Below are 21,585 nucleotides of genomic sequence, written 5' to 3' on the forward strand. Positions count from 1 at the left end.
TTTGCAAAAAAATGTATCATACACTTGTAAAATGAATGTACATACTCCTGCTTGTGCACTTTTTCAATATTTATACTCCTGCTTGTACAATTTTTCTATATTTAAGATCATTGATTGGTCTGTGTGTTTTGTATGGGTTAATGTGGATATTGTTCTGTTGCTGTGCAGCCAATATCCATTTTTGTAAATGTGAAATGACTTATTTTTTTAGCAGTCATCGAAATATATTTCTTGTCCCAATTGGTGTCTTGTTGTATCGTGAAAAATGATTTTATAGAAATGATAAAAGATAGTTATTTTTTATTTTTGTGTCTTTGTTTTTTCTTTGGAAGTTGCTATTTAGTTTTCAGAAAGAAGCAATTTTACATTCATACGTGTGGTTCCTGCCAATAGTGTCCTGCACTCCTTTCGCTATCGGAAATGAAGTTTCCAAGTTGCGAGTCCTTCGATAAACTTCACAAACTGTTGCATCCTTTTCTCAATCACAGCAGGTAAAATTTGAATTATATAAAAAAAGTGCACTGTAATTGATGCCACTGCCCATTTAAGGGGGGGGGGGGTGTTGAACCCCTTCCCTTCCAAATTTTCAGGAAATTTTGAGCACAGATATCAAAACATTTCAGCATAAGCCATTAATGAATGACTTTTATTAAAAGCGTCTTAATTTTAAAATTTGACCCTGCCCTAAATTTGCTTTCAGAATTATCTAAAGTATTTTAGATAGCCATTTCAGTTTTTCTTCTAAAGAAAAGAAAAATTCTTGTCCCCTTAAAACCCTTAGTTCTTCTGAATTTCGAAACGGAATATCTTCACGAATCTAATACTTTCTTTCCTGTATTTTATATACAGATGATCTAAAATGCTTTTCCCCCCTATAAATTAAAGCCCTACAAAAACTTAGCCTTCCTCTAAAATTACACATATGTGCGCCTATGCTAACTTTTCTGTATTAACTGCAGTTAATACCCCTTAGTTGTTTTGTATCTGCTTTTAGCTCTGCCTAAGCTTCACTAAAGGGTAACTACTTGTAGCTTTATACAAAGGTCCTTAATATTTTTATATTGATAATTAGAAGAAAAAAAAGTGGAAAAATCGCTGAAGGGATCTTTGTTCTTCAATGCTGTGCTAATAATTTGCTTGTTTCCAAGAAAGAAAACCAATAAATTCATCAGAAAAATATCTTTATTAAAGGGGTAAAAATTTCTGGAATACACACATTGAAAAGTACATAAAATTTGAAATTCTAACAATTGAAATACAGTTAAACCTCAATTTATCGCTCCTTTATCAACCTTTTCTATTCAATGATCCTGTGATATTTTTGAAATAATAACCAATTTGTCAGAGTAAATTTATGTGTTATCATACTAATGATCTTACCTAAACATATTTGCATGGATTTAGTGGTAAACTAAAAATTTGAAGAGTCACGATCTGTGGAGTACTATTAAGCTGGATATTTATGAATTCTTTTTATATATTAACCATTTACAATGTGAATTAAATTTGCAACGAAAGGAAAAAAAAATAATTTGTTATGAATATTGAATCAAACTTCCTAACATTACTTTGCATTAATTTATACTTGGTTTAATATCTTTTTAAAAGTCTAAATATGTATTTTTAAATTTTTGATTGTCTCTTTAAAAGATATTACTCAACATTGGTGTTAATTAACTGCAGTTTTAAATTCATAAATGATAACCAAAAAATAGATTCTAACTCCAAAGTTCACAATTTTGCATTGGCTTCCATGTATTCCTGAAATACGTCTACAATTTCTAATACTTATTGATCATTTGATCACTTTGTTTTTTATTTTTTTAATACATTTTTGCCTCTAAGTTTTCATCTCAACACAGTTTATGCAATGTTGCATGAGGTTTGTTTCCTATCAATTTATGTAAATTTGCATAAGTTTTTGTCCCTCATAAATTTAGCTGCATGTAATATTGTGTAAGATTGTATCCTCCTCCTCATGTGTTCAATCCTGTTGAATGCTACATGCGGAGTTATTTCACCCAAATCATGCCCTAGACTCGCTTGTACAGATGTATTTATGTACTAAATGAACTGTACTCAATTATATAAATAATGCATAATCTACTTATAATTTTAACCTGTCATTACCCCTCCGGAAACGATGAATCGAGGCTTTGCCGTACTTCTTTGAATATAATCGTAATACATAGATATACAGGACTAGATAATAATTGCAAAGAAAGATGTAAACCGTGAAAGATTATGCCGCAATACCTATTTATTTATATTTACAGAGATAAATTTGTTCTGCAGTTTAGTTATGAAAACTTCTTTTCTTTTTAAAATTGGTCCCAAAGACGTGAATTTAAATACATTGTATTTTGAAAACTACAGTCCATTGGAAATGTTTTTCTATTTGCAAATCTTTAAAAAAAAATCTGTTTGATGCATTTCAAAAAAAGTTTTTTTTTTTTGGGGATTTAGGAAAAATTTGGTTTGAAAAAAAAAATTTTATTTTATTTTTTTGCGTATTATCTTTTAAAACGGTGGAAAGTGAATGAGCTGCGGATTATCTATGCTTTTTCTTTTCTCAACGCCAATGCGTTGAACCTCCATTTGCAACAGAATTCACAAATTGAGACCGTTTTGCTGCCTGTAAGGTTGTTTATTTTACATAGCTTGAACTTTTCTCTTATGCAATCCAGGCTGTGTAAAATAAACAACCATACAGTCAAGAAAGGAGCCTTCATTTGCACAAGTACAGGCCGTTTGCTCCTTTGTATTGATTCTTTGTCTTTACGTTATAAGCGTATTGTGACTACACGGTTTCAATAAGAAATTATTTTTTAGATTGATTATACCTTAAAAATTATTACTTCTTCACGTTTTATATTTAGTCGCTAAAATTGTATGAAAAATCAAATCAATTTCGTTTTTTTACATTGTAGTATCCGCACGGATTACAAAGATTTTTTTTTCTTCAAGATGATTTTAGAACTTGCGGAGTATTTTCCGCCATGGATAATACGCAGGAAAATTATACGAGCTGAAACTTAATTGTTAAAAGTATAGTTATTTCCCAAAGCAATTCAACTAATTTTGAATTTTATTTACTCCATACCAGAATGAGTAACTGAAAATAATATATGAGCACAGTGAAAAGTGTTAGAATGTAAGTTAAAATATATTTCTGGGTATTTTAACTAGTCAACAATTAAATTAGATACTAAATTTTTTCAGCTGTTTTACCAACGTTTTTCTAAATTTAGGTTGCAAAAATTTGAATTAGATCTATGAATGCAAAGAAACAGTCGTAACTCCTTTGTCTTCCACATTTTTTGTCTGACGTGATTATAAAATCATAATATAGGTCAAGTTGAGCTCTCGAATATGCATGACAGCAGTGTTTAATACTGTAGTAGTGTACTTTGTGGATATATCGTAAATAGGATGCCGCCCATTTCATTTGTTTTGTAAGTTTGATTTTTTTTTTCTTTTTGTAAGCTGCCCGTTTTGACTGGTTTGGAGGCAGTTTGCTTGGCGGAAATGACAAACATTGCACAAGAAATGCATACAAACAGATCCGTCTTCCTGCGTGGAGTGTTCTTTGGCAGTGAAAGAACATTTTTGTTTTCGCTGTTTATGTTCATGAAGCAGCTGAGAGAGTTTTGGCTATATATATAAGTTCAGAAGAAATTCCCTTGTTGAAGTGGATCCTGTAAAAAGAAAAAGTACACAGTGTAAAATGAGCTTTTGATACCTATAAAAATCAGGTTTAGGTCGATTTTTAAAGAAGACAAGGGCTTGAAAATGAACGCTGTCTGATTCTGAGTGCAGAATCACTCAACTACTACGTCACCATCTAAGTAGGGTCAGGTGGCGTGGAATCGGTATAAAAACAGGTATTTTTGAAATGATTATTAAACTATTCAAATTTGATATCCAACAATTAAAAAACCTTAACTGAGTTTTTACATTTCACCAATACACTTCACATATCCATAACTATTATTACTGAAATAATTTTATTATGTTGTGAAAAAGCTATTATTTCAAAGTCTGTTTTTATACCCATTTCACCCCATGGGGTGGGGTGAAATGGGTAGTATTGTTTTAAATTAAATTTCCGAGTGAAAACATGTATTTATTTATTTTTCACAACAATATATTAATATAAGGGTAAAAATCTATTAGTCTGTAATTTCATTGCAGTTTGAAGATATAATGTCAACGCTTATTGAGGATTGGCTGACTTAGGTTTTGATAATCTGTTTTTTTTTTAAATTCTCCATTTTCATTTTATTGGGGAAGAGGAAAAAAAATTTCCCATCAAAGATTTTTTTACAACATGAGCACAAGTATATAAAGGTTCTAGAACTTGAGCAATAAAATACTTTTTAAATTTCTTAACACTGTTTTCAACGAGCACCCAATCTCCTGCAGATATTGTACTTCAACATAAGCTTAGTGGAAAGGGAGTTTGATCAGACTGGTTTTCAATTTATTTAGTCAGCTCTGGCGTTGTCAAGTGGTTGCATAGTATGACTCTTATAAGGCGGTAGGCTAATTATAATTTCATTATCAATAGCATGCTTTACAGTTTCATAGGTCAGCTGGCTTGAATGTCTAGTCAGATGCCTTACGAAAAGTTTGAACCATTCTTTAAAAATTGTCTTCCATCCAACCAGATTTAGTGCAACCGTAAGCAACTCCATAACATAAGGATTTCAGAATATAAAACTTTTGATAAAATGAAACACTTACTTCAGAGAAAAACTTTTAATGAGAAAAAAGTTAATTCCACAGCCTATGTCATTAAGCCTAATATTATACCCATTCCACCCCACTTAAAAAATTTTAACATATTTCTTAAAATCTATGGAATTTTTATTTTCTGATTTTTTTAGTTGACAAAGGAGACTTCCTTTAATGAAAATATTAGCAATAGAATGCTATCTAAATACAAACGAAATTCGGAAAACAAAGTTTCAACGATATCAGTTAGTTTTGATTTTTACAATGTAACTGTAGGCTGCCACTAAACTGACTGGTTCCATTCAGTTTTTTCTTGAACCAAAATGAAATCAAACTATTGTAAATAACATGAGTGTTTTTATTAAAATTTTTTTTTCTTTTCTGTAACTCGAAAGATGAATAAACTACCCACTCCACCCCACCTGACCCTAACATCAAAAAAGTATAAATATTTAAAGCAATCAGACTATTTATAATCAAAACTAATCTTAGCGCAGTTTTTAATACCGACTGACAGCTTGCAACCAGGCCAGATGTGGTCCAAAGAGTTACTGATTTTCTCCCCTCAAAATGGTCAAACTAAACGAAAAAATATTTGTCAAACGTTTCAAAATGCTAATCGTTTGCTATTCTGGCTATGGTCTTCGTACCCACCAATTTTTAACTAAATTGGACAGCTTCTTCTCGCTGCGTTTTTAAAATTTTTTTTAAATCAAGTATTTTTTGCGCTCCAGGGATGAAGAGTGAATTTCTTTCTCCAAGAAATCAGTCTTTTCATTTTGAGATACACCCTCATGAGTACCCAGAAAGGAACAAAGAGGGGCAACTGCTCCTCCCTTGAAGATAGTCTCAGATCCCAGCGCTTTTCGACCTTCATCGAACCATTTCCCAGTGAGAGCCTTCACTTCCTCCAAGAACGCTTCCAACACATAGCTTAAAATAGCGTTTATAATCTTCAATACATCGAAAAAAAAAATTTGCAATAGCTTTTGAACTCTGATTATTTTCCTAATATCGTCAAAGATATCCTAAGATTTGTTTTTAGGACTTGTAACTTATGGTATCTATCGTTCCTTCGAAGCACTAAGTTGCATATAAAAACTGCTAAATTTATCTTTGTTTTTAAAAAATTTCTCTTTTTTAAAAAATTAAACTTAAAGTTAGGTTCTTGAAGACAGGTGGGTGTGGACAAGCAGTTTAAAAGTCTTTGCTTCGCTTTGGAAAATTTGAAGATCTTGAACGGGGAGAAAGGGGCGTGACAACTAAAAATCACCATCTTGTTACGCCTACTCACTTACTGGAAAGTATTCAAAGAACTTATGCTAGATTAGTAAGTGGATTTAGTTTATGATACTGGACACAAAAATAAAAACCTAGGAACTTCGACTGGATATGGCAACATTAAAGTGTAATAATTATGGCAAATTGTGAAATAATCGACAGTGAAGGTAGCCTTCACCTTAGTATAGCAACTACCATATCGGCTGCGGCGCGACTGCTTTAAAGGTTAATGATGTATTGTTTCGAGCAAAAAAGTGTACCAGTTAACATGATTCGAATCGGATGAAAGATGTTTAGAGCTAAATGTAGAAGGCAAAATTGCAGATACTTTAAAGCCTTTCAAACTCCCCTTCAAAAACTCCCCTTTTTGGAAAAAGACTACCTCAACAGGCTTGTAGTCAGCGCTTTAGTGGTATTCCCCCCCCCCCCCAGCTGCAGCACTGGTTGTAGTCATTTGCAAGAGTATTTCGGCGGTAGTTGTTCCTTGCGGTGAGATGAGTAGCTTTAAGAGGGCGCTTGATATTCATTGAGAAATAATAAAATAAGTAGGACCATTTGGACTAGGCCCAGAATCTGTTACTGGTTCTATTGTGGCACTCCTACTACACTCACAAATATCGGCACGAGTGTTCAGTGCTAGCGGATTGGGAAATGGCTTAGTGATTCCGATGGATTAACCACTTACCAGATCAACCGGGGCGGTCCTTCCCACCTTTGTCTTCACTGAAGAATCCGGCCCTAGCCACGACGGTGCTGGGGAATCTGGCGAGGGACTCTATGGGCGGGACTACGCCCCCGATCCAACGCACCTGGGAATCCTCGGGGCTGGTCTCGATCTCGGAACTAGAACGCTCCAGCATGGAGGGGCGGCCCCCTGCAGAGCCCCGGCACTGACTGGGTAACGTCGGAGCCACTTCAAGCACCTGAAAGGTGGGTGGAAGATGCAGTTTAAGCAGCATTTTGCATATGATGTCTACAAATTAGTTGGTCAAAGAGAATGATTTATTGAATGACAATTCTGGGGAAAATATGAATGAATATATTTTTATAAGATAGAAAAATAGTTCAAGTTTACCATGATCACAAAAGTTCGATGTGACATCCTTTCCTTACTCTGAAGATGTCCCATTGAGGTAGTTCAAAAATACATGCAAAAAAAAAAGTTTCTTCTAGGTACCGAGACACCCCACAATCCTTTTAGACTCGTGGATAGCAATATACTGGAAGAATTTTAGCTTCCTACTTCAACTGAAAGAGGGTGCTCAACCCCCTCCCCCAAACTTCAAAAGAATGGGGAGGGGGGGTTAAAAATACTTCGAACTGAAAAAACAATGCTACGTATTATAATATACACTAGAAATATGCATATACATTACAATAAAACAATTATTAAAAAAAAAAAAAAAACAGCCGGGAAATGAAATATTTCTCAATTTGTGATATTTTCTATGCTGTGACTAATGTTAAATTAAGGGGTTATTGAGCACCTCTTAAAATTTTAGTAAGAAGCTAAAACTTTTACAGCATAATACTATTATTAAGTGTTTAAAAAAAAAAAAAATATAGCGAGTGTCCTGGACTCTTAGCTGAAAAAAAAGTTTTTTTGAACCTCCCTAATGTCCCATCGGTAAATCCGTTCTTGCCCCAAATTCACCAGTAAACCAGCATGTATTCTGTCCACCAAATTAATTGCAATGCAGATTCTTGATTTTAGTTCAGGAATAGATGCAAGAAGTGGCGGAGATTCGTTGCAAAATCTGCATTTTAATAAATTTGATCAAAGGAAATATGCTCGCAAATCTGTAGCAATGGGGGCGGGGGGGGGGGGGGAGATTACCAATGGGACAGTTGCAGAGTAACGAAAGGAAGGCATATCGAACATTTGTGATAATAGAAAACTTGGACTATTTCTCTATCTTACAACAACTTTAATTTTTTTCCCCTTTTAAGTTACATTCAATAAATCATCCTTTTTAGCCAACTAAATTGGCATATGAATCGACCTGCTATCCCCTTTCAATCTCGCCAGTGATTACGTATGTAGCTTTCAGCTTTTCCTTGGAATAGTCCAAGAGCCAGCTGCAAAATTCTGCATCTTGATTTGTGGGTGAAAATCGAACTCAAACGGAAGGTTATAATACCGTCACAAAAATATTGGATCTTTTATTTCATTTAAAATATTTTAACTGATGTACTATTTCATATCTTTCGCATATTTTAAGTAAATAAGATGTCATTTGAACGATGATAATATAAACAGTAAGAACTTAATCGTTTACCAACAATCTATACCACACCACAACATTCAGGTTTTCATGAATATATTTTGTTCAGTAACACAGCTGTACGTTATTACAAGGATGCTAACCTTCCCCCTAAGCCTATGGTACACCAAAAGAGACTAGGACCTTCTAAAGCAACTTCTCTAAAAATCTCAAAGCGTAGTTTGTGCCATGATTCACCTCGTTAGTACACCTCTGTTCATTATGATGCAGTAATTTTCCATTTGTGTTTGAACCATCTTGTTTATTTCGTTAGTAATAATCTTCCATTTCAAAGAAAAAGCATAAACATGTAAAATTTTGCAGCCCGATCTCAAATTAAAAGTTTGATGTTGTGCAAATGAATTTACAAAATATATTACTTTGAGAAAGGATAGTTTTCTGACCTCAGATGAAGATCTTTCCCTCAGACTTTCGGCCGAATGAAAGCTGTCGGAACTACTATCTGTAGAGCCTTCCGACTGCTTTGGCTCGTCCATCCAGCGGACCGTCCGTTGAGAGGGGGCAGCTTTTGGCGTGGCTTTGGGAAACATTCTCTTCTCTGCAGCTCTTACTGTGGGCGGAGATTTCGATTCCAGCTGATTTCCAGACATAAGGGCTTCCTTGAGTCTGCTGACAGTTTGTGGCATTTCCAAAGGTGGAATGGCTATCATTTCGTCAGGTGGCTGTAAAAACACATTTGTCTGATAACATATCTTTATGAATTTCTTACAAAAAAAAAACATATTAAATTAGCTGAGATACACTTTTTTAAATTTGAAATTCACTAAATCTTATTCCGTTTTTCTGAAACAAATGCATGAAGCATTCGAAACTGCTTTGAGCTGATTATTACTTACTTCTTCATTAGTCGTTACAATCAATAGTTGTTTATTGACCATTTAAATGTATCAGATTGCTATTTATTTAATTTTTTTTCGACTTTTTTTAACAATGTACACAATATTTTCAAAGCATTTTGATTTTTTCGGTATTTATTACGAACAAATTGCACACATGGCCAGTTTTATTTGCTCAAAACTATGTCATCGTTGCAACAAATATTTTAAAAACGTAATAATAGTTACACTAAACTATAATTTAAAAATTCTGCTCTCCCTCCCCCTTTTTTGGAGAGTATAAAAAAAAAAGATTTATTTACAACTATATATAAAGCTTACTTTGGAATCGATCTCTGTTGGTGGTATGGTGCGGATTTTGACATCAAACTGAGGTTTGGAAAGGGTGCCATCTTTTCTTCCTGATGCAGAATTATCTTCATTTTGTTCCATAGAATCCAAATCTGTCCCCTGCTCTACCAGTGTTGACGGTGGTGGTTTCTTTTGCCGGATGACCACGTTCCAACCATCTGTTGATGGCGAAGTCCTTGCTGACTCAGACCCCTCTGGAGGCGAAGATTTCGTCGTCGATTCGGATGATTCGACAAGCTCTGGAGATACTGGACTGATTGGTTTTGAAGGTAAATGTTCGGGAAATGGTGGTGGATTTGGAGGCGGGCTTATTTCTGGAAAATCCTGTTGTCTGCGCCTCCTGGACTGGATCGTGTCTTTGGTGGTCTTAGTTTTGAGTTCTCTGGACTCAGTCTCCACTGTGGTAGTGACGAAAACATCGGCCACGTCTCGGATCAAAAGCTTCTTTGGCGATGGAGCGATTTTTTGCTGAGTGGTAGTAGGATCTATGAAGAAAATATTATCAATTGTAACAGGCATATACCGTTACAAACATATCGAACATTGTAGGTTTATTTTCATTCGTCGTTACGTTATAAACAGAAATGATGCGAGTAAAAAACTAAGTTCGTTCATTAATAATGTTTGTGGTAATTAAACAGGGTAGGTGAAATAGTCCAAGGCACCAAGAGCCCAGGAGTGCCAAACCTACATCATAGTATAAAGGCCCAAAACTTTTCTGCAAGCACGCTACAGAAAGTAAGTTAATTTGCGTGGAGCTGACACTGACGGGAAACAGGTAGCGAAGGTGAGTAAAATTGCTGCAGGAACTAAATATCATAGATTCATTCCATATCACTTGACCTGGTGGTCCCCACCCAACCATCTCCAATTTGGAGGACGTTTTAGAGAGGTGCAAATATGTCTTTGAAACTAACCTATGCACATTTTCACCTTCCAAGACACAAATCATGAAGGATCTAGAATACCTCAAAAAAGAAGAAAAATGGGCTCAAAAATGGCCTCCAATGGCGGATCAGCCTAAATATGGCAATTCGTTTCACAAAGCTGATCCACCATCTTAGGTTTGGGTCTTGGTAGCTGAAAATTTTTATAGGTTAGTTTCAAAGGCATGTCTGCACCTCTCTAAAATTTTGTTCGAATCGGAGATGTCGGGTGGAGACGACAAGGTCACATGACGTGGAATGACTCTAAGATGTTTAGTTTTTGACGCATCTTTTGCTACCTGTTTCCTGCAAAAGACAGCACGACTCAGCTTAAATAATAGCAAACCTTTCTTACCTGCTGTGATGTGCTTAAGCAGAAAGTTTTGGGCCTTTATTCTACTACTTAGGTCTAGGTCTGGCGCTCACATGGCCTGTTGCTCTATAATTCTATAACTAATTTGCTGTTTTAATAGTTAGCCTATTTTAATGAAACAAAATTTGTTTTCGGAGTGTGCTGGGGTAGAAATGCCTTAACATTTCGGACAGAGGTATTTAAAACAAACTATTGATTGTTTCAAGGCTCTCAAAATAAGACCCGATTGTCTTTGTCTTTTAAGCAAATGAAAATTAGAAGATGAAATGATTTACTTCCTCAACAAATATGAACAAGATGCGAAAACTTAAAATCGTCTTAAATTTTTTAAAAGAAAGATAAGAAAGATTACATACTTTATTAGAAAGGGTTCAAAGGAAGACTACTAGGCTACAAAGGGGACTTGCAGATTTAGATTATGATATCAAACCTAACAGGCCTAATATGTCCAAGGAGAGTCAGAGGGGGGAAGGAACATGTTTCAGTTGCTTAAATTTATAAAAATGACGGAGGACGATGAACTTGTGGCAACGGCCTAAACTCAGAGAAACAGCGCATGCAAATCTGGCAAAGTTTATTTAAAAGTCTCCAGCTGAGTTGGCTAGCGCGCGGTATCTGGATTGATGTGTTGTGTAAATGTTAGATTATTCCGAGATGGAACTGATTAATTTATATTTATTTCTTTTAATGGTAATGTGTTTTGTTGCAATTTACAATAAATGTTCGCTTTTAACAACTGGATTACCCGTCTCTACATTGGTGACCCGAACACGCAGTTATCAGTTGGTAGCGAAATGATTTCAAGAAAGAATGTGTCACAGCAATTCGCCGGAAGGTAATTTATTTCGACGAAAAACTTCAATTTTTTTTCAACTGTCTTGCTTTTCTGTGCATGTGTCCTTTGAGGTTCTTGAGTGTAGCATTGTACCTAAGCTATTAGTTGTTCATGTTACAAATTCAGTAAATATTTGTTTCATGTTAAATTTAAAGACAAAGCTACCAAATGTGTAAAACCATGCGCTTTTGAAGCGAAATTTTCAAATTTTTCAAAATCGTCGGAAGTTTCTATGACTTTTACTAAAACAGGATTTAGTCGCAGACTGTATATCACTGATATTTTAACTCAAACGAGCTATCTAATTGACACAGGTAGTGATGTTTCTTGTTACCCAAAATCCTTTTTGAATTTAGACAGCGGAAAAAAAGAATTCACTTTGTACGCTGCAAATGGATCTGGGATTGATACTTACGGTACTAAGTTATTAAATTTAGATTTCGGGTTAGGACGCAGATTGAGATGGCCGTTTATCATAGCTGACGTTAGAAAGCCTATAATAGGGGCGGACTTTTTGCAGCATTTTGAATTGCTAGTCGATTTAAAGAAAAGGCGTATTTTAGATCCGGTGACTAAATTTAGTGCAAGCGGTCGATCGATATTTTGCGAGGTTCCGAATGTGAAAACAATTTATGGGAATTCTGAATATCAAGAATTGTTAAAGAAATATATTGAGATTACACAACTTAATGTTCTTTCACAAAAGGTAATGAAACATAATACAGTTCATTTCATTCCGACTGAGGGGCCCCCTGTTTCAGCTAAAGCGCGTCGGTTACACCCAACGCAACTTCAAATAGCAAAACAGGAATTTGAATATATGCTTGACAAAGGGATTTGTAGACCGTCAAAAAGTAATTGGGCTAGTCCTTTGCATATGGTCCCAAAAGGCGAGTATGACTGGAGACCAACTGGCGATTACAGAGCACTAAATCGTATAACAGTTCAGGACAAATATCCAATTCCTCACATTCAAGATTGTGTTAGCATTTTACACGGGAAGAAAATATTCTCGAAAGTTGACTTAATAAGGGCGTATCACCAGATTCCTGTGAACCCCCCTGATATTCCGAAAACGGCTATAATAACACCTTTTGGGTTATATGAATTTCCGTTTCTAAACTTCGGGTTATGTTCAGCAGCACAAACATTTCAACGCTTTTTGGATGAGGTTTTGAGAGGGTTGAATTTCTGTTTTCCATACCTGGATGACATTTTAATCGCGAGTGAAAATCACCAGCAGCATAAAAAGCATTTAGAAGAAATTTTTAAACGTTTCCTTAACTACGGGATCGTTATAAACGAATCAAAATGTGAATTTGGGAAAGAAACTATAATTTTTTTAGGACATATGATAAACAGTAAGAGGTGTATGCCAGATCCAAAAAAGGTGAAGGCAGTGGTAGAGTTCCCTAAACCCAAAACTATTTCTGAACTTAGACGTTTTTTGGGTATGGTAAACTATTATCATCGCTTTATTCCAGATATCGCCGTGATTTTAGCGCCACTTCATAAGTTTTTAATTAAAGCAAAAAAAACGAGATAAGAGGGAAATTCCGTGGGATACTGCTTCAGAAACAAGCTTTGAAAAAATTAAAAGTGCTTTAGCGGAAGCGACTTTGCTTTATCACCCTTCTACTAATGCAGAACTTGCTTTAACAACTGATTGCAGTGATTTTGCGATGGGTGGTGTATTGCATGAATTATCCCCCGAAGGTCCCAAGCCTTTAGGTTTTTTTTCAAAGAAACTATCGGCTACTCAATGTAAATATTCAACTTATGATAGAGAATTGTTGGCAGCAGATAGTGCAATTCAGTATTTTCGATACATGTTAGAGGCAAGGAAATTTATTTTGTATGTAGACCACAAACCTCTAACTTTCGCATTTCGGCGGAAACATGAAAAATCCCCCGAACTATCCGTCAGTTGGATTTCATATCTCAATTTACTACGGATATCAGATATTTACCTGGTAAGGGAAATTTGGTTGCGGACAGCCTATCGCGAATATCGGAGATCACATTTTCATCTCTAGATGATATAGAAATGTGGGAAAAATCACAATCTGAGGATGAAGAACTTCAGGACGTTTTAGAGGGACGAATTAAGTACAGTGGTAAATTAGCTAAAGTTCCTATGCCTGGTACCGATAAATCTCTATATTGTGATACATCAGGAAATTATAATAGATTCTATGTTCCGCAAATTCTAAGGCGTAAAATTTTTGATACAATGCACGGTTTGTCTCACCCCGGCATACGTGCTACAAAACGTCTTATCGATAGCAAATATGTCTGGCCAAATATAAACAAAGATATAACTGCTTGGTGCAGAGCTTGTGTTCCGTGTCAGCAGACTAAAGTACATTTGCATACTAAATCCCCGTTAGTTCAATTTTTAGTTCCGGATGAGAGATTTTCTCATATTCATTTAGACATAATAGGTCCACTAACACAAGTTCAAAATTTTAAGTATTGCTTGACTATAGTGGATAGATTTACGCGGTGGCCTGAAGTTGTGCCAATTACTGATATAACAGCAGAAACGGTAGCTCGTGCTTTCGTACAGTCATGGGTTTCTCGATTTGGTACTCCGCAAAGGATAACATGTGACAGGGGCAGACAGTTTGAATCTGAACTTTTTACGAGTCTATCAAAGATGCTTGGCATAAAATTAGCAAGGACATCGCCGTACAGACCCCAAAGTAACGGTCTGGTGGAAAGACTGCACCGACCATTGAAGCAAGCTTTGATGTGTTACAAATCCGATTGGGTTGAAGCACTTCCATTAGTGCTGTTGGGACTCAGATCTACGATACGTGAAGACCTTGGCGCGTCTGCGGCACAGCTGACTTATGGGTCAACTCTACGGTTACCTGGACAGTTGTATGAAGAAAAAACTTTATCTAATATGCCTGACTACATTGCACGTCTTCAAAGACTGATTAGCTCGCTAAGTCCATCTACCCCTATTCGGCATGGTCAACAACGGATTTATATCCCTAAAGATCTGTAAAACTGTACACATGTTTTTGTGCGCTTAGATGCTGTAAAAAAATCATTGCAGCCGCCATACGAAGGGCCTTATGAGGTCCTAAAGAGAATGGACAAGAACTTTTTGATTTCGGTGAACGACAAGGAAAAGATCGCTCACATCGATCGCTTAAAACCAGCATTTTTAATTGCTGGAGATTCCAATCCAAGGACTCCTGGAGTTACAACAAGGTTTGGCCGCAAAGTACGTTTTCGTCTCCCAATGGTCTTGTGAGACTGGTGAGGGAGTCTGTGGCAACGGCCTAAACTCAGAGAAACAGCGCATGCAAATCTGGCAAAGTTTATTTAAAAGTCTCCAGCTGAGTTGGCTAGCGCGCGGTATCTGGATTGATGTGTTGTGTAAATGTTAGATTATTCCGAGATGGAACTGATTAATTTATATTTATTTCTTTTAATGGTAATGTGTTTTGTTGCAATTTACAATAAATGTTCGCTTTTAACAACTGGATTACCCGTCTCTACAAACTCAATTTTTGCATAGAGGGTGGACCAAAGATCATTAAATCTCAGGCTAATCTGGAAATGAGGAAAATTTACTACTTCAATAGGACTCAGGTACTTGGAACAACTTAAAAAGAAGCCTTTAAATGCAAAGGGTAGATAGCTTTCAAAGGGCCTACTATCTCCACTGGGGATTGATAATTTGACTAGGACCAGCCTAACTTGGGCAGTGGCTGGTTGCTGGTCATCCCTGAAGTCGTCGATGACCAAATTTCGCGTTCATGGACCATCAGAGGGTTAAAAAACTTATCCTTACGATGGACAAGAGGTTTGCCACTGGACTGTGTCGAGACCTGCTTGTCTCTATTGGTTGTAGGCTCTGCGGAGGTGGCTCGTTTCGTTGCCGACAGCACTGTTTCTTTCACTTCCCGACGAACAGACGTCGTGACGGTAGTATTCTTCGTCACTTCTTCGGTCGTCTTGCTGACTGCTGGTGTGCTGACAGTCGTGGGCTTCGGAGGGATGACTTCGGATTTGCCCGCCAAGGGAGATTTATCTCTCGCAGACGATACTTTCTTGGATTTCTCTACTTGAGCGTAAACCGGGACGGGGCTCTCGCTGATGGAATCCATTACTGAAAATGGAACAAAATTGTTTTAATCAATATCAATACTAGAAATGTATACTTTAAAAAGTTTTCATTTATTTAAAAGTGACAATCAAATGACTGTCAACAACATCAGTCATTTCCGAAATTATTCTTTTCTTCAACTCTTTATTGCTATTGATTTTTCTCGTTCTTAATGCAAAAAAAGTATCCGATTTTCCGTTAAGTTTAAGTTTTTACTTTCTTTTTTATCTAACTTTAAAAAGAAGAGATTGAATTTGTGAAAATTTTCGAACTTTGAATTTCAATGGATTTAGACGTTTTGAGGTGTGTTGAATCCATTTTGATCACATTTGGAAAATACCCGTGTGTGTGTGTGTGTGAGTGTTGGTTTGCGCATGACCTTTTTTTTTCTGAGCTCTGTAGTGCAAAGCTACTGCATGAAATCGGGCGAAAATTTATACACATACACAGTGTGATCTAAAAATAACCGAATTGTTTAGTGATAGAATGAAGTAAGCGTGGTAATACGCTTTAAAAAGTTTATCTTTATTCCAACACACTAAAAATTCCAGTTATTTTTATATCACAATGTGTATGTACCCTTATGAGAATTAGTGCCCCATTAGTTTTTGACGCCTATGTCTCCAAGGGGTAGAGCAATTGAACGTTATGTTTGTTATGTGTGAGTATATCTCGGTAAATAATAGGTGAATTGAGACAAAAGTTGGTCCATAGCTAGATTTTAAAAGGTTACAGGTTCTGATTTGATTTTGACGGCAATAGCTCAAACAGAAGAGAGCAATATAACATTTTATCTCCTTATTTTGAGAATGCTATCTCTCAAGAAGTAAAACAAGGATTCACACAAAAATTGAACCATATGTAGACCTCAGAGGCTGCAAAAGCTGATTTGATTTTGGCGTTGAACTAAACTCTACATTTTAAAATACTTTGTGGCGACAACATTTTATAAAATTTGTCTCCGTTTGTCCTCATTTTTAAAAATTCTTCCAATATTTTTTATTTAATCAGTCTTAACGTCCGCTTTTCCTTTGAAAATGCGCTTAAAATCAAAAAGTGGAATTTGTAACAACAATTCTTTATTCCGTTCTGAACCCTCTGAAAATTCGGAGGAGAAACTCAAGTTTACATTCAGTAATTAGGTCCTGCTATTCATGTTATAATGTTCAAATAGAGCAATCGCTTGCACCGGTTGGTTGATTTGATGACGTGGGTGGTTAGTGTTCATAGGATGTTTTTATTAGTTTTCATTGTTCGGCAGCTTTATCAGAACGTGCCTGTTAACTACCGGTTCCAGTACGTCACGAAGGGGAGATAACTTTCGAATACTTTACCTTTCTTCTGGAATGTTGTATGGACGTCAGAGTCCTCTTCTGTTTCGTCTAACCTCCAGTATTGGTCTTCCTCCACCAGAGGGACTTCGGATCCCAACACTGTGGTGACTATCTGGTCCTCCCTTTCCGATGGTCTCGCAATTTTCGAGTGGGTGTGGTGGACGGACGGCCACCTCCGAGGACTCGTCTTGCGGAGGATGGCTTTTGGAATGAAAAGGAAAGACCTCGGACCAGCCTGGAAACGAGATATCTGTTAGACTGATCTCGTGCAATTGAAGGGAAACAATTGACTGAGGGTCTTCGAAAAGGACCTATGTCGAGGTTTTTTACTACTTTTTTTGCTTTCGAGAAAGGCTGATATCTGGTTCCCTACCAATCCTAAGGAAAAACACATGACAAATACAAATGTGACGACCAGCAACAGGCTCTTGACCTAGCTAGGCTGGTCCTAGTCAATTTATTAGTCCTCAATGAAGATCAATGACCCTCTTAAAGCTATTCGCCTCCTTGTTCATTACCACCGCTTCCGGTAAGCTGTTCCAAGTGCCCACGACCCTACTAAAGCAGTAGTTTTTCCTTATTTCCAGGTTAGCCTGAGATTTGAATAGCTTAAAACAATGACCCCTAGTACTGCTTTCGGTGCAAAAATTTAATCCATTAACATCATTCATTTTGATAAATTTAAATAACTGAAGCATGTCCCCTCGTTGCTCTAGGCTATACATATTAAGCCTATTAAGTCTGGTATCATATTCTAAATTTGAAAATCCTCTTACCCTTCTTTGAACCATTTACAATAAAGAAACATCTTTCTTCAGATAAAGCGACCAAAACTGAACAGCATACTCCAAATGCGGTCTTACTAAACTCCTATATAAAAGCAGAAGAACCTTCTTAGATTTGTTTGAAATAGATCTATTGATAAACCTAAGCATTCTGTTGACTTTGTTACTTTCAATGCTGCACTGTTGAATAAACTTGACGTCCTGATTTATTAAGATACCCAGATCAATAACATTTTCTGCCTGACTAATGATTGAACCCTGTAAACGATAACTCGTGCGCTTATTTCCATGACTTTCTGTAACAGATTTATAAAAGGTCTTAGTTCACCGAAATAGGATCGTTTCGAAGACTTTTGAAGTTTTCTATGAGAGCATTTTGCAATGGTCAACAGATGGGTGATGTTGAAGAAAATTTTTAATCAAAAAATTTTTGTATAATTTAGTATCATAATACAATCAGAATGTATTACAATATAGTGAAATGTAGTGCTTTGTTCTTTTAAAAACGTACGGCGTGAAACAATGCCGTTTTACTACTGAAATTATCCAAATTCACGGTTGAATTTCGAGGACTCATCTCACTAAACCATTTTCCACCTTAAATTTTCCTTCAAGGATACTAATTTGTCTTGCTACTGTTTTCGAAAATGTTACCAAAAAAAAAAATTTGCAATTTAGTTTAAATTGCATAAGTTTTGCCAATCTATAGCCCGGTCAAAATAGACATTCGAGTTCGGAAAAATTCCCATAAAGCTGAAAATTGGTACAGACCTTAAGAACATCATTATTAGTGAAATGTCAAAAGTCCTCATCGATCCAAGAGGAGCTAAAAATTTTATGCAAGGTCAAAGGTCAAAATTGAATTTTTTTTTTTTAATTGAAAACATTCGTACAGTGCTGAAAATTGGTACAGACTTTAAATGCATCATTGTGAATGATATATGAAAAATTCCCATCGATTCCACTTGAACTAAAAATTTTATGGAAGGTCAAAGGTCAAAATAAACAAAAAAAAAACTTAAAAAATCGGAAAAATTCACATCAAGCTGAAAATTGGCAGACACAAAATGCACAATAATAAATGAAATATAAAAAATCCCCATCGATCCCACTTAATATAAACATTTTATGCACGGTCAAGGGTCAAAAAATGTTTTTTTTTTTTTATTTTGCAATTATTTCAAAAACATAACTGTTATTATAAAAAGCGCATATTAATTTGTAAATTATACAATATGTTGAAAAGACGTTTTTATATGAAGTTCAACTTTTTCTGGTTCAAATTAGGTGAAAATGGTGAAACAAGTACAACATTATCCCTTATTTAACGGATATAAGATGCCTCTCAATACCTATTATCCCTAATCAGATTCTTCAGGTGCAGCAGCAACAATTTCTCTAGCCTTTGCATACAAAGGTTGATCAAAAGTAACAAGTAATGCTTTGTATTTTCCAAAGCACAAAGTAAAGTAGTGTATATACTATTGTAGTAATTTGCAGGTTGGTGAATAAATGGTAAGAACAAAATTCTAGACATTGAAAAATCCATATTATTCTTTGTAAACCTTCAATATAACCGTTCCAACCTGATAGCGATAAATTATTCCATTTCCCATACAACCATAACAAATCTATTTTCCGGAGTAAGAAAGAAGTTGTATCACTTTCATAAGCAAAATTCTGAACAGTTATTTTACTATATCCTACTACACCATTATTGTGGTACTCTTGTGTTGGCACATGAGCTTTTTCTGCAAAATCTTTCGCTGAAATAATTTGTTTCATTCGCGATAAAGGATCTTCTGCTAAAACTGAACTTCTAGGAGTAATAATTTGGATTATGCCCATTATGTGTAGAGTGTTATGGCCATCTAAAGTGTGTACGTTAATACCAGTATTGTCTGCTGCGTATTGAATAAATGTCCCGGTTTCTGGTGGTAAAATATGTGGCTGATAGTTAAAAACTGTAGCCGCCTCATACGCCATAGTATCATTATACGAAGCACTTAAACCAAAAGATGAGAAAATTTGTATCAAATGTTTAGATCCAAATCGTCGATGAAAAAAAACTGAGAGACCCAATTGTAATCTCGAGATGAAAGATCTAGGACGAACAGCAGCCATAATACGGTGGCTGACACTAGTACATATTAATTTCAAATGTTCCAATTTAGATCGTTTTCTTTTTAAGATAATTTGCTCCAAAAATATAAAGTAAAGTATCCAATATTAATAGTGATATTCCGGAGTCAATGACTCCGGAATGTCACTATTAATATTTTCAAACATTTGACATGGCGGGGGATAATTGTTAGTGTCGCACACGACAGATTGAATACCTTCTTGAATAATTTCTGCCGCAGTCTTTAGTACCCAAAATCTTTCCTCTTTTGCTGTTTTTTTTTAATTTTCGTACCAAGCTTTGTTCAGTATAGTATCGTGCTGAGTGTAAACAAATCATTGCTAAACTTCCACGTTTCTCGGTTATAATCATTCTATTGCCATACCTTAACTTTAATCTGTTTTTGATTGTTTTATCATCTGGGATTTCAGTTTTACAAATATTTTTTAGTTCTTACAGTGAAAACTGACAATCATCATTATTTTCAATATAATCAAATATTTCTGTCATCGCCATAGTAACAGCGGGATTTTTAGGACGACCTGCTTAAAGATCTACAGAACGCTTTAGAAATGAAGTGTAGCAATTAGAATGGTACTCCGCTTCAGCAGCAACTAAATCGTATTCATATTGTATGCGTGCAATAACAATTTTTGCTACGTCATCTGAATGATTATGTGCAATCTTTAGAATATTATCTTTAAAGGAAAGAGTAGCAACTTGACAAATTCTACGCCGTATATTCTGCTGTTTTTTCTTTTCAGTCTCTTCATTTGCTTCATCACCACAAAATAAGCAACAGTTTTTAAAACAAAATGTTGTCTCACCTGATAGGACTCTAGTACGAGGTGGACTACTCAGAGATGTACTGGCCTCTGTCTCTTGTTGTCTTTTAGCTGCCGCAATGCCCACTTTCGGTTGTACATTTTGCGACACTACATGAACTGATCCACCGACTGTTTGTCTTTCAAGTATTCAACAAACTCATCGTTCCTTGCACTACTTGAATCAATTAAAGATTTTATTCCGCGTTCAACAGTAACAATTTCACCGTCAGTCAAAGATTTATTGGAAATGAAGCAATCTTGCGGCATCTTTGAAGAATTATTTGTTAAGGGTACGTATTCATATCAAAAATAGTATCAATAAACCCGACTTTTCACAACAAAGAATCACTCCCTGTTAATAGGAGCACTTGTGCGACTGACTTTGCTCATACAAAGGAATCTAAGCGCATCCACTCTCCCCTGAATGTAATTTGATCTTTTCAATTTGAAGGGGGTGTGTGAATCGTAAGAGGGGATAGGCATAGGGGTCAAGTGTAGTTTCTCGAGGTCACTCGAAAGAAAGAAAAGGAGCTTCAGTACTATTTCCAAGTTTCAAAAACTGCGATACCTTATGAATGTTATCATTTATTGGGGGGGGGGGCACAAATATTGGGCTTTTTTAACACCTAGGGCAGATCCAGCTTCTGGTTTTGGAAGTACTCGTTATCAGAAAGGGATCAAAGTAATTTTAGGGCACAAATAGGGGGTTTAAAGTCAACGAAATATGTCATCAAAATGCAGTTTTAATTTTGTCGCTTACGGTGGGG

General features: G+C 35.8%; 1 protein-coding gene across 1 annotated transcript in view; it reads right to left on the minus strand.

Annotated features, from left to right (window-relative positions):
• Window positions 1–2,462: 2,462 nt before the first annotated feature.
• Window positions 2,463–21,585, minus strand: part of LOC129225879 (mucin-2-like) — a 43,441-nt gene continuing 24,318 nt past the window's right edge. The window contains exons 7-12 of the mRNA XM_054860408.1: window positions 17,085–17,319; window positions 15,436–15,753; window positions 9,461–9,975; window positions 8,687–8,965; window positions 6,704–6,941; window positions 2,463–3,698 (exon numbers count right to left, since the gene is read on the minus strand). Coding sequence (XP_054716383.1) covers window positions 6,708–6,941; window positions 8,687–8,965; window positions 9,461–9,975; window positions 15,436–15,753; window positions 17,085–17,319 — 1,581 coding nt within the window. The 3' untranslated portion in view covers window positions 2,463–3,698; window positions 6,704–6,707. The remainder of the gene's footprint in view (window positions 3,699–6,703; window positions 6,942–8,686; window positions 8,966–9,460; window positions 9,976–15,435; window positions 15,754–17,084; window positions 17,320–21,585) is intronic.

Source organism: Uloborus diversus, chromosome 7, assembly GCF_026930045.1.
Source record: "Uloborus diversus isolate 005 chromosome 7, Udiv.v.3.1, whole genome shotgun sequence".
Classification (NCBI taxonomy): Eukaryota; Metazoa; Arthropoda; class Arachnida; order Araneae; family Uloboridae; genus Uloborus; species Uloborus diversus.